Source organism: Salvelinus alpinus, chromosome 5, assembly GCF_045679555.1.
Source record: "Salvelinus alpinus chromosome 5, SLU_Salpinus.1, whole genome shotgun sequence".
Lineage (NCBI taxonomy): Eukaryota > Metazoa > Chordata > Actinopteri > Salmoniformes > Salmonidae > Salvelinus > Salvelinus alpinus.
This window is the reverse complement of record NC_092090.1, coordinates 76,282,077-76,294,743: the sequence shown is the minus strand read 5'-3', so window position 1 is coordinate 76,294,743 and position 12,667 is coordinate 76,282,077. Positions and strand designations below refer to the sequence as shown.

At 43.4% G+C, this 12,667-nt stretch overlaps 1 protein-coding gene across 5 annotated transcripts in view; it reads left to right on the top strand.

The window, feature by feature from the left end:
* The window catches only part of LOC139576825 (calcineurin-binding protein cabin-1-like), a 64,496-nt gene that overhangs the window by 43,671 nt on the left and 8,158 nt on the right, over positions 1-12,667 (top strand). For all 5 annotated transcript variants that reach the window (XM_071403340.1, XM_071403343.1, XM_071403342.1 and 2 more), the window contains one exon: positions 6,567-6,641. In XM_071403340.1, the coding sequence (XP_071259441.1) occupies positions 6,567-6,641 (75 nt within the window). The remainder of the gene's footprint in view (positions 1-6,566; positions 6,642-12,667) is intronic.

Below are 12,667 nucleotides of genomic sequence, written 5' to 3'. Positions count from 1 at the left end.
TAAATGTCAGTTGGCTTTTCATAGCCAAGCATTCAGAGGTCGAGACAGTAGGTACAGTAGAGAGAGTCGAAACAGCAGGTCGGGGACAAGGTAGCATGTCCAGTGAACAGGTCAGGGTTCCATAGCTGCAGGCAGAACAGTTAAAACTGGAGCAGCAGCACAACCAGGTGAGCTGGGGACAGCCAGGAGTCATCAGGCCAGGTAGTTCTGAGGAACGGTCCTAGGGCTCAGGTTCTCTGGGAAGGGAGGGAGTGAGAGAATATTTAGAGGGATCATACTTAAATTCACACAGGACACCAGAATAGACAGGAGATTTACACCAGATATAACAGACTGACCCTATCCCCCCGGCACATAGACTATTGCAGCATAGATACTGGAGGCTGAGACAGGGGGGCCACAGTGTCCCCGTCTGACGATACTCCCGGACAGGGCCAACCAGGCAGGATATAATCCCACCCACTTTGCCAAAGCACATCCCCCACATCACTAGAAGGATATCAACAGACTACCAATTTACTACCCTGAGACAAGGCTGAGTATAGACCACGAAGTTCTCCTCCACACCTCGAGCGGACAACCGGACTGGAAGATCACGTCAGTGACTCAACCCACTCAAGTGACGCACCCCTCTTAAGGACTGCATCGAAGAGCACTAGTCAGCCAGTGACTCAGCCCCCGTAATAGGGTCAGAGGCAGAGGAACCCAGTGGAGAGAGGGGAGCAGGCCAGGCAGATACAGCAAGGGTGGTTCGTTGCTCCAGTGCCTTGCCGTTCACCTTTGCATCCCTGGGCCAGACTACACTCAATCATAGGACCTACTGAAGTGATGAGTCTTCAGTAAAGACTTAAAGGTCGAGACATAGTCTCCGTCTCTCACATGGATAGGCAGACCATTCCATAAAAATGTTGCTCTATAGGAGAAAGCCCTGCCTCCAGCTGTTTGCTTAGAAATTCAAGGGACAATAAGGAGGCATGCGTCTTGTGACCACTGTATGGTACGTGTAGGTATGTACAGCAGGACCAAATCGGAGAGATAAGTAGGAGCAAGCCTATGTAATGCTTTGTAGGTTAGCAGTAAAATCTTGAAATCAGCCCTAGCCTTAACAGGGAGCCAGTGTAGAGAGGCTAGCGCTGGAGTAATATGATCAGATTTTGGGGTTCTAGTAAAGTTTCTAGCAGCTGTGTTTAGCACTAACTGAAGTTTATTTAGTGCTATATCCGGGTAGCCGGAGAGTAGAGTATTGCAGTAGTCTAATCTAGAAGTGACAAAAGCATGGATTAGATTTTCTGCATTATTTTGGGACAAAAAGTTTTAAAAAATTGTTATGAAGCTGGACAAAAAGCTGCCCTTGAAATATTCTTGATAGTTAGTCAAAATATGGATCAGGGTCCAGAGTAACGCCGATGTCCTTCACAGTTTTATTTGATACTGTACAACCATCAAGATTAATTGTCAGATCCAACAGCAGATCTCTTTGTTTCTTGGGTCTTAGATCTAGCATCTCTGTTTAAAAGTAAAACATTTGCCGCCATCCATTTCCTTATGTCCCAAACACAGGCTTCCAGTGATGGCAATTTTGGGGCATCACCATGTTTTATTGAAATGTACAGCTGTGTGTCATCCGCACAGCAGTGAAAGTTGACATTGTGTTTCCGAAGGACATCACCAAGAGATAGAATATATAATGAAAACAATAGTGATCGTTAGATGGCGCTGACAGATAGGGTAGCTCTGCTTCCAGCTCCTAAATAACTTTGCAGTATTTTTTTATTTTTTGTATTATTTCTTACACTATTAGGCTAGGAAATGTTTTGTGCTATTACATACAGCCAGAAAGAACTTTTGGATATCAGAGTGGCGGTAACTCACCAACATCATGACTGGGAATACGACTTTCCTGAATTGGATTCTTTGTTCGTACCCCTCATGATTAACTACTCATGGTGTGATTGTGACCTAGAACACCTCACAATCAAATGTCGACCGTATTACCTCCCAAGAGAATTCTCTTCGGTTATACTCACAGCCATGTATATTCCCCCTCAAGCCGATACCACAACGGCCCTCAAAGAACTGCACTGGACTTTATGCAAACTGGAAACCACATATACTGAGGCCGCATTATTGTAGCTGGGGATTTTAACAAAGCAAATGTGAGGAAAACGCTACCGAAGTTCTACCAACAAGACTGTAGCACCTGCTCTGAGAACATTAGACCACTGCTACTCAGCTTTTCGAAATGCCTACAAGGCCTTCCCCCGCCCTCCCTTCGGCAAATCTGATCACGACTCCGTTTTGCTCCTCCCTGCCTATAGGCAGAAACTCAAACAGGAAGTACCCGTGTTAAGGACTATTCAATGTTGGTCTGACCAGTCGGAATCCACGCTTCAAGATTGTTTTGATCACGTGGACAGGAATATGTTCCGGGTAGCCTCTTAAGAATAACATTGACGAATACACGGATGCGGTGACTGAGTATATCCGGAAGTGTATAGGAGATGTTGTACCCACTGTGACTATTAAAACGTACCCTAACCAGAAACAGTGGATAGATGGCTGCATTTGCGCAAAACTGAAAGCGCGAACAACCGCATTTAACCATGGCAAGGTGACTGGGAATAAGGCAGAATACAAACAGTGTAGTTATTTCCTTCCTAAGGCAATCAAACAGGCAAAACGTTGGTATGGAGACAAAGTGGAGTAGCAATTCAACGGCACAGACATGAGACGTATGTGGCAGGGTCTACAGACAATCACGGATTTCAAAGGGAAAACCAGCCACGTCGCGGACACCAACGTTTTGCTTCAGAACATGATAAAAGCCTTCTTCGCCTGCTTTGAGGATAACACAGTGCCACCGGCGCGGCCCGCTACCAAGGACTGTGGGCTCTCCTTCTCCGTGGCCGACGTGAGTATGGCATTTTAGCGTGTTAACCCTCGCAAGGCTGCCGGCCCAGACGGCATCCCGAGCTGCGTTCTCAGAGCATGCGCAGACCAGCTGGCTTGAGCGTTTACGGACATATTCAATCTCTCCCTATCCCAGTCTGCTGTCCCCACTTACTGCAAGATGTCCACCATTGTTCCTGTACCCAAGAAAGCAAAGGGAACTGAACTAAATGACTATCGCCCCATAGCACTCACTTCTGTCATCATGAAGTGCTTTGAGAGTCTAGTTAAAGATCATATCACCTCTACCTTACCTGACACCCAAGACCCATTTCAGTTTGCTTACCGCCCCAATGGATCAACAGAGGAATACCTATGTAAAAATGCTCTTCAATGGTCTTCATTTACTATAGCCCAGCATTCAACACCATAGTACCCTCCAAGCTCATCATTAAGCTCAGGGCCCTGGGTCTGAACCCCGCCCAGTGTAACTGAGTCATGGACTTCCTGACAGCCGCCCCCAGCTGGTGAAGGTAGGAAACAACACCTCCACTTCGCTGATCCTCAACACTGGAGCCCCACAATGGTGTCTGCTCAGCCCCCTCCTGTACTCCCTGTTCACCCATGACTGCATGGCCACGCACGCCTCCAGCACAATCATCAAGTTTGCAGACACAACAGTAGTAGGCCGGATTACCAACAATGACGAGACAGCCCTCAGAGAGAAGGTGAGGGTCCTGGGATTGTGGTACCAGGAAAATAACCTCTCACTCAATGTCAACAAAACAAAGGAGCTGATTGTGGACTTCAGGAAACAGCAGAGGGAGCATGCCCCATCCACATCGACTGGAACGCAGTGGAGCAGGTGGAAAGCTTCAAGTTCCACGGCTTAAACATCACTGACGATCTGAAATAGTCCACCCACACAGACAGTGTGGTGAAGAAGGCTTCTTCAACCTCAGGAGGCTGCAGAAATTTGTCTTGGCAAAACCCTCACAAACATTTACAGATGCACAATTGAGAGCATCCTGTTGGGCTGTATCACTACCTGGTACGGCAACTGCACCGCCCCCAACCGCAGGGCTCTCCAGAGGGTGGTGCGGTTTGCCCAACGCATCATCGGGGGCAAACTACCTGCCCTCCAGGACACCTACAGCACCCAATGTCACAGGAAGGCCAAAAAGATCATCAACCACCCGAGCCACTGCCTGTTCACCCCTCTATCATCCAGAAGGCTAGGTCTGTACAGGTGCATCAAAGACTGAAGGACAGCTTCTATCTCAAGGCCATCAGACTGTTATATAGCCATCACTAGGCGGCTTCCACCCGGTCACGTAACACTGCACCTTAGAGGCTGCTGACCCTTTATTCATGGACTTGAAATCACTGGCCATTTTAATAATGGAACACTAGTCACTTTTAAAGTTTACATATTTTTGCTTTACTCATCTCATATGTATATACTGTATTCTACTCTATTTAGTCTATGCCACTCCGGCATTGCTCATTCTAATATTTAGATATTCCTTAATTCCATTATTTTACGTTTAGGTTGTGTGTATTGCTGTGAATTGTGAGATATTACTGCACTGTTGGAGCTAGAAACACAAGCATTTCGCTACACCCGCAATAACATCTGCTAAACATGTGTATGTTACAAATACAATTTGATTTGATAACACAACCTTGAGGAACACCAACATTTACAAACGGATTTGTCAGAGGACAAACCATCCACAGAGACGATCTGATATCTTTCTGACAGATAAGAACCAGGCTAGATCTTGTCCGTGTAGACCAATTAGGGTTTCAAATCTCTCCCAAAAAATGTGGTGGCGATGGTGTCAAAAGCAGCACTTTGCAGAGCCTTGGTCTGACGCCATTAAAAGGTAATTTACCACCTTCACGAGTGCAGTCTCAGTGTTATGATGGGGTCTAAAACCAGACTGAAGCGTTTTATATGCATTATTTGTCTTTGGGAAGGCAGTGGGTTGCTGCACAACTGCTTTTTCTAAACATTTTGAGAGAAATGGGAGATTCGATATTGGCATAATTTTATTTTTATTTTTCAGGTCAATGTTTGGCTTTTTCAAGAGAGGCTTTATTACTGCCACTTTTAGTGAGTTTGGTACACATCCAGAGGATAGGAAGCCATTTATTATGTTCAATATTGGAGTGCCAAACACAGGAAGTAGCTCTTTCAGTAGTTCGTCAATGCAGAACCAAACTGTTTTTAACACCACACCACCACATAATAAAGTAGCTTGTTTGAGAGATATGTGAACATGGAGGCTTACTTTCATGTGTGCTACTCCATTAGTACTCCATCATTTGTGCTACTCCATGTGCAGCAGCATCAGCATCAGCTTCCTGACTCCCACACAGAGCGCAGTGGTCTAAGGCACTGCATCTCAGTGCAAGAGCCGTCACTACAGTCCCTGGTTAGAATCCAGACTGTATCACATCCGGCTTGGGAGTCCCATAGGTCAGCGCACAATTGGTCGAGCGTCGTCCGGGTTTGGCCGGGGTAGGCCGTCATTGTAAATAAGAATTTGTTCTTAACTAAATTGCCTAGTTAAATAAAATTAACAGAGGCACACATCTACTGACAGACAGAGAGCAGACAGCCTCAACAGAGAGAGGCCTAATGAGGGCCACCTTCTCCTATTACTACTGTGTTTTCCTTAAGTACATGGAGTAGCCAGCCAAATAAATAAAAAACTATTCAGCCAGGGTTTTTCCAGGGCTGTCTAAAGGGGTCCAGGGGCATTGCCAGTAATGCAAACAATTATTGGTACCATGATTGTCTTCAAAATATGTATTTATTTACACAAAGATGGACCACGAAGATTGCCATTTTTCCATTCACTATAATGGGGTATCCTGTTATAGGAAAACAATGCCTGCAGTACCGGAGTCAGCCTTGAACTTTGTCGCTTCAATGAGAGGGGGCAGTCGTTCTTCCCTGGTGTGCATGCACACTAATTAACTGGGTGATTTGATTAGCAAAGCATATGGATTTTGGGGTATTTTGTGTAGATTGATGGGGGGGGGGGGAAACAATTGAATCAGTTTCAGAATAAGGCTGTAATGTAACAAAGTGGAAGAATTCAAGGGGTCTGAATACTTTCCGAATGCACTGTAATCCACACAGAAGGTCTCAAAAAGCAGGTTATACAAACTTGCTTCCCGTGATTCCCTTTTGAGAGAGATAGTGCAGGTCAATATCAAAGCATTAATTCACAAACAGCAACATAGCTAATTTGAATTGCAACAGTCAATGTACCGTACCAGGCAGTTCATCAAAACAGCAACACGATGCTGGTTATCACACAGACATCACACCGTATCCTCGTCTGTCGGTCTGAGTAAATAACGTAGCTCCTCGAGCCGCCTGCATCTGCACCTGCCGGGAAAAGGCTATACGGACTTGTATGACTAGCAAATTGAACATTTTAAATGTAAAGAAACCTAGATAATTTATGAAGTTCAATAAGTAGTTGGCCAAAAATATGTACATTACCAGCTGTTTAGGTGGCGCTTAGTGGAAACACTAAGTCCCTTTGCTATGTGTTAGCCATCCGGAGCTGAATCATTGGTGCTAACGTGGCTGTATGAACGGTGTAAGAATGTGTTGCTCTGATCGTCTCTGTTCTCTTCTCTCATGGTGTGGACAGGTGGACGAGGATGTGGCGCTGGACCAAGCAGTGAAGTTCTGCCAGATACAGATGGCCACGTCAGCACAACGACAGGTAGGAGGATGACCTGGCCCACACACACACACACACACACACGCCGTGCATATTTCATGCATATACTCTACATCTACATGGATCCCATACAAACACAACACTCACAAATGTAAACATTCAATATGTCCATATATCCCATGATCCCAGTTGAATCAAAGCACTGGTCAGTAATTGATTATCCAGATATCATATTCTTATTAGTTTCATCTGCTCATCTGACTGGAGAGTTGTTCCACAGCCAGGGCTTCTCTTCAATTTATCTGGGCTTTGATTGAAGCTATTCGAGGGATGTGTGGTCCCACAATTCAAATAAAACTTGAGGTTGATTGCTTGTTGTCTTCCCCATCCGCGAGATGTTAAACTAGATCTAAATAATTCCCCCGTACTACTTGAAACTTGTCAGCCATGGATAGGTGGCCTGGGGGAGTGATACAGTACTCTACTCACTAAATACCGGAAAATCGATGATTGTTAATCATGACACATTCTGTTGTGTCACTTCCTCTTTCCTTTCTGGGAACAAACCGTTTTGAATAGATACGTTATCCATTTTGATGCATGTTTGTTTATTTCTTGATTATGTTAAAGTATGTCTGTGCCTCTACTTTGTTTGCACTACACATTGTGTCATTTCACTATTTTCCCCTAAGGCTGCTGTAACTCATCTTTTAACCACTTTCCATTGTGTTCAAAGCACCCGTTTGCAACTACAGTGTACAGTGCATTCAGAAAGTATTTAGACCCCTTGATTTTTTCCACATTCATCTACACACAAATACCCCACAATGACAAAGGAAAACAGGTTTTTAGAAATCTTTGCAAATTTATAAAAATATACACTACCATTCAAAAGTTTGAGGTCACTTAGACATTTCCTTGTTTTTTGAAAGAAAAGCACATTTTTGTCCTTTAAAATAATATCGAATTGATCAGAAATACAGTGGAGACATTGTTAATGTTGTAAATGACTATTGTAGCTGGAAACGGCAGATTTAATTTTTTTAATGGAATATCTACGTAGGCGTACAGAGGCCCATTATCAGCAACCATCACTCCTGTGTTCCAATGGCACGTTGTGTTAGCTAATCCAAGTTTATCAGAAGGCCAGCATCCCGCAGTCCGCACTCTGGCTGGGCCACTCAAGGACATTCAGAGACTTGTCCCGAAGCCACTCCTGTGTTGTCTTGGCTGTGTGCTTAGGTTTGTTGTCCTGTTGGAAGGTGAACCTTCACCCCAGTCTGAGGTCCTGAGCGCTCTGAAGCAGGTTTTCATCAATGATCTCTCCGTACATTGTTCCGTTCATCTTTCCCTTTATCCTGACTAGTCTCCCAGTCCCTGCTGCTGAAAAACATCCCCACCGCATGATGCTGCCACCACCATGCTTTACCGTAGGGATGGTGCCAGGTTTCCTCCCAGACGTGACTCTTGGCATTCAGGCCAAAGAGTTCGATCTTGGTTTCATCAGACCGGAGAATCTTGTTTCTCATGGTCTGAGAGTCCTTTAGGTGCCTTTTGGCAAACTCCAAGCGGGCTGTCATGTGCCTTTTACTGAGGAGTGGCTTCCGTCTGGCCACTCTACCGTAAAGGCCTGATTGGTGGAGTGCTGCAGAGATGGTTGTCCTTCCGGAAGGTTCTCCCATCTCTACAGAGAAACTCTGGAGCTCTGTCAGAGTGACCATCGGGTTCGTGGTCTCTTCCCTGACCAAGGCCCTTCTCCCCCGATTGCTCAGTTTGGCCGGGCGGCCAGCTCTAGGAAGAGTCTCGGTGGTTCCAAACTTCATTCATTTAAGAATGATGGAGGCCTCTGTGTTCTTGAAGGGGACCTTCAATGCGGCGTACATTTTTATATATTTTTGCCCTTCACCAGATCTGTGCCTCGACACAATCCTGTCTCGGAGCTCTACGGACAATTCCTTCGAAATGATGGCTTGGTGGAATCTATCAGTTGTGGGATCTTATATAGACAGGTGTGTGCCTTTCCAAATTATGTCTAATCAATTGAATTTACCACAGGTGGACTCCAATCAGTTGTAGAAATATTTCAAGGTTGGTCAATGGGAAACAAGATGCGCCTGAGCTCAATTTCTAGTCTTATAGCAAAGGGTCTGAATACTTATGTAAATAAGGTATTTCTGTTTTTTAAAATCTTTAATACATTTGCAAACGTTTCTTAAAACCTATTTTCGATTTGTCATTATGGTGTATTGTGTGGAGATTGATGAGGAAAATTATTTAATTAATTTTAGAATAAGGCTGTAACCTAACAAAATGTGGAAAAAGTCAAGGGGTCTGAATACTTTCCGAATCCACTGTATGTGTCAAATGAGTTTCAATTACTCTAATGCCAAATAATACACTCTACTCAATGTCTGACTGCTAGTGTCTCTGACTGTATAGGAAAGACAGTCCTTTCAGATTGAGGGTCTCAGTGGTTATAGTAAAGGTTATTTATTGACACAATAAGGCAACAGCTGTTGGGACCCATTCACTGTAGCCTAACTGAGGGAAATAACTAGCTGGGGTTTTGTGCTAGTTCTGTTTGCCCTTATTTGGGTGCTGTGCTGTTAGCTTGTGAAGCCTGCAGAGCGCCATGGGCGGGCAACACAGCAGTGACTGGCTGCAGAAGCTGTCAACTAGATCATAGTATTGAGTTTCCTAATGGACTGACGTTCTTCTCTCTTCCATAGAGCACGTGAGACGGTGTGAGCTATTAACATGCCGTGTCTGTCTGTAGTAAGATGAGCTGTGTTCTAGCTGGGTAAATCCCAGGGCTTTATTTCTCTGCACCATCCTGCCCGTGCTTAAAATAACCCCAGGTGCAGTGAGAATGTTCCCTTTTGTCCTCTGTCTTCACACAGTAGTTGCAGAACTTGTTATTGGTTTGAACTGAGTATTACCATTGATATGTGCAGCATTGCTTATTTGCACATGAAAGGAAATGGTACATTTTGAATTCTATAGGGAGAATTTAACACAAGTTTATTCTGCAGCCATATGCAGAGACGCTAGACACAGTCAAATTAAAATTAAAATGCTAGTGATATTGAATGTGAAACTGGGGGGAAAAGCCCGTTATAATAGCTTTGTTGTGTGATGCTCACTCTAACCTATAATCATTGCAGCTGAGCTTTGTGTTTATCTCTCGCATTCTTTATAAAAATCATCAGTTCTTCTGCCTCATCTGTGGGTCGTCACTGAGCCCCCATCCCACTCCCACTGCCTCCGCATCCGGCTAGGGTCTCTCATCCTGTTGTCTCGGTCATGTAAACCACAGTACGGCATACTAAAGGGAGAAAACAATGGGTAGGCTACTATAGCTCACAATTTACAGTTATTTAGCATAATTTATACAGATAAGGGTTGTGATCATGGCCTTATAAAGGCTCTGTGTATGTGTGCATCGTAAGTCATAATGTAGATAAGACTTTGATGCTGGATCCAAGCAGGATGGTTTCATAACAAACAGTGTGTAAATGTGGTCAGTTGTCATCAGTGTGTCCAATTTATCACACTACATTTAGGTTTCCCATGTGATTTTACTCACTAATCCATGTTTTAGATTTAATTGACATTGTTGTTTGTATTCAAGGTCTAGTTACTATTCTAGTGGTTGTTATTTGTAAGGCCTAATACAGTGCCTTCAGAAAGTACACCCCTGGACTTTTTCCACATTTTGTTAGTCTGAATTTAAAATTGATTAAATTGAGATTTGGTGTCACTGGCCTACACACAATACCCCATAATTTCAAATGTTTACATATTGATAAAAAAAATGTAAAGCTGAAATGTCAGTAAATGGCAAGCCTAAATGAGTTCAGGAGTACCAATTTGCTTAACAAGTCGTATAATAAGTTGCATGGACTCAATAATAGTGTTTAACATGATTTTTGAATGACTACCTCATCTTTGTACCCCACACATACAATTATCTGTAAGGTCCCCCAGTCGAGCAGTGAATTTTAAACACAGATTCAACCACGAAGACCAGGGAGGTTTTCCAATGCCTCTCAAAGAAGGGGACCTGTTGGTAGAAGGGTAAAAATAAAAGCAGAATTTGAATATCCCTTTGAACATGGTGACGTTATTAATTACACTTTGGATGGTGTATCAATACACCCAGTCACTGCAAAGATACAGGAACCCTTCCTAACTCCGTTGCCGGAGAGGGATTTCACAATGAGGCGAATGGTTTGGCTGTGATAGGTAAAATCTGAGGATGGATCAACAACATTGTAGATAATCCACAATACTAACCTAAATGACAGATTGAAAAGACGAAGCCTGTACAGAATACATTCTAAAACATACATCTTGTTTGCAATAAGGCACTAAAGTAAAACTGCAAAAAAATGTGGCAAAGAAATGATGTCCTGAATACAAAACGTTATGTTTGAGGCAAACACAACGTGTCACGGAGTACCACAAATCATATTTTCAAGCATGGTGGTGGCTGCATCATGTTATGGGTATGCTTGTCATTGACAAGGACTAGGGAGTTTTTTAGGATAAAAAGAAACGGAATAGAGCTAAGCACGGGCAACATCCTAGAGGAAAACACAAGGCCAAATATACACTGGAGTTGCTTACCAAGACGACATTGAATGTTCCTAAGTGGCCAAGTTACAGTTTTGACTTTAATCGGCTTGAAAATCAATGGCAAGACTTGAAAATGGATGTCTAGCAATGATCAGCAACCAACTTAACAGAGCTTGAAGAATTTTAATACTGTACAATCCAGGTGTGGAAAGCTCTTAGACTTACCCAGAAAGACTCAAAGCTGCAATCGATGACAAAGGTGATTCTAACATGTATTGGCTGATTCTGTATTGTGAAGATTCTGTATTTCATTTTCAATCAATTTGCAAACATTTCTAAAACATGTTTTCACTTTGTCATTATGGGGTATTGTATGTGTAGATAATTTTTTTTTAAAGTGATCCATTTTGAGTTCAGGCTGTAACAAAACAATGTGGAATAAGTCAAGGGGTATGAATACTTTCTGAAGACACTGTATATGGGGCTAATATAGCAGAGCAGAAATTGACTGTGTTCGGGGTGATCCTCAGCTCCCTGCCACCTATTCACTTTATGCTCTTTCAGGTGCACAAATCTAGATGACTGAGTCACACCTGTGAACGGAGACAGAAGATTCATACAACGTAGCCTAGTCACCAAACCGATTGATCCTCACATTAGTGAGCACACTGTGAGCCCTCTCTTGTGTATAGAGATTACATTTTACTGAGCCTGAAAATAATGAATTTATATCTAGACACTCAATTATAATGAGTTGCGGAGTTGCCATTGTTCATGTATCGAAGCTGTTATTGTACTGCTGGTCTATGTGGTCTTTGAGACAGAGCTGACACCTGGAAAGAGGAGGTTGGCAAAGGCTAAGAAACTCCCCTGCAGGGGCCTGGTTGTTACTCATGTGGGTGGGATGATCTGCTAGTCGTGTATTGACAGGATTCTTTTTAATATCTTGCTGTTTCACCCATCCATTTACTTGGGACTTATTTGCAAAATTTTGTGGGTGGCCTTGGTCTCATTTGCACTCTGTCCTCCTTACCAAGAAGTCAGGTCACATCTCAAAGCCTTCAGTGCCACCTGCCAAAGTCGATGAAGAATATGGAGCTTCAGGTCTCAAAGAAACAATGACAGCCCTTGAACTATGTTATTTGGAGTAACGATAACTTGGCTATAACGATAACTTGGAGAGGCAATAATTTAATTAAAAGATTATCAGAACAGGAGATGACATACACAGACTGATAAGCTGCTTTTTAAACCCCATCTCAGTAATTGCAGAAGGGACCACCCACTTTGAAACCAGTCTGGCTGTAAGCAGTCTTGATATGATACTCAATGAATGGTGGAAACAACAACTAGGCTACACGGAAGAATCTGCTGCAGTGCTCTTAGGTACTTATTCTCAGAGCAAAGGGTCTTTATTGTGTTCCTATGTCTTTTATGTATAATTCATGATATAAGAAGCTTCAAAGCTCGCAATGGAACCCTGTAGGAGC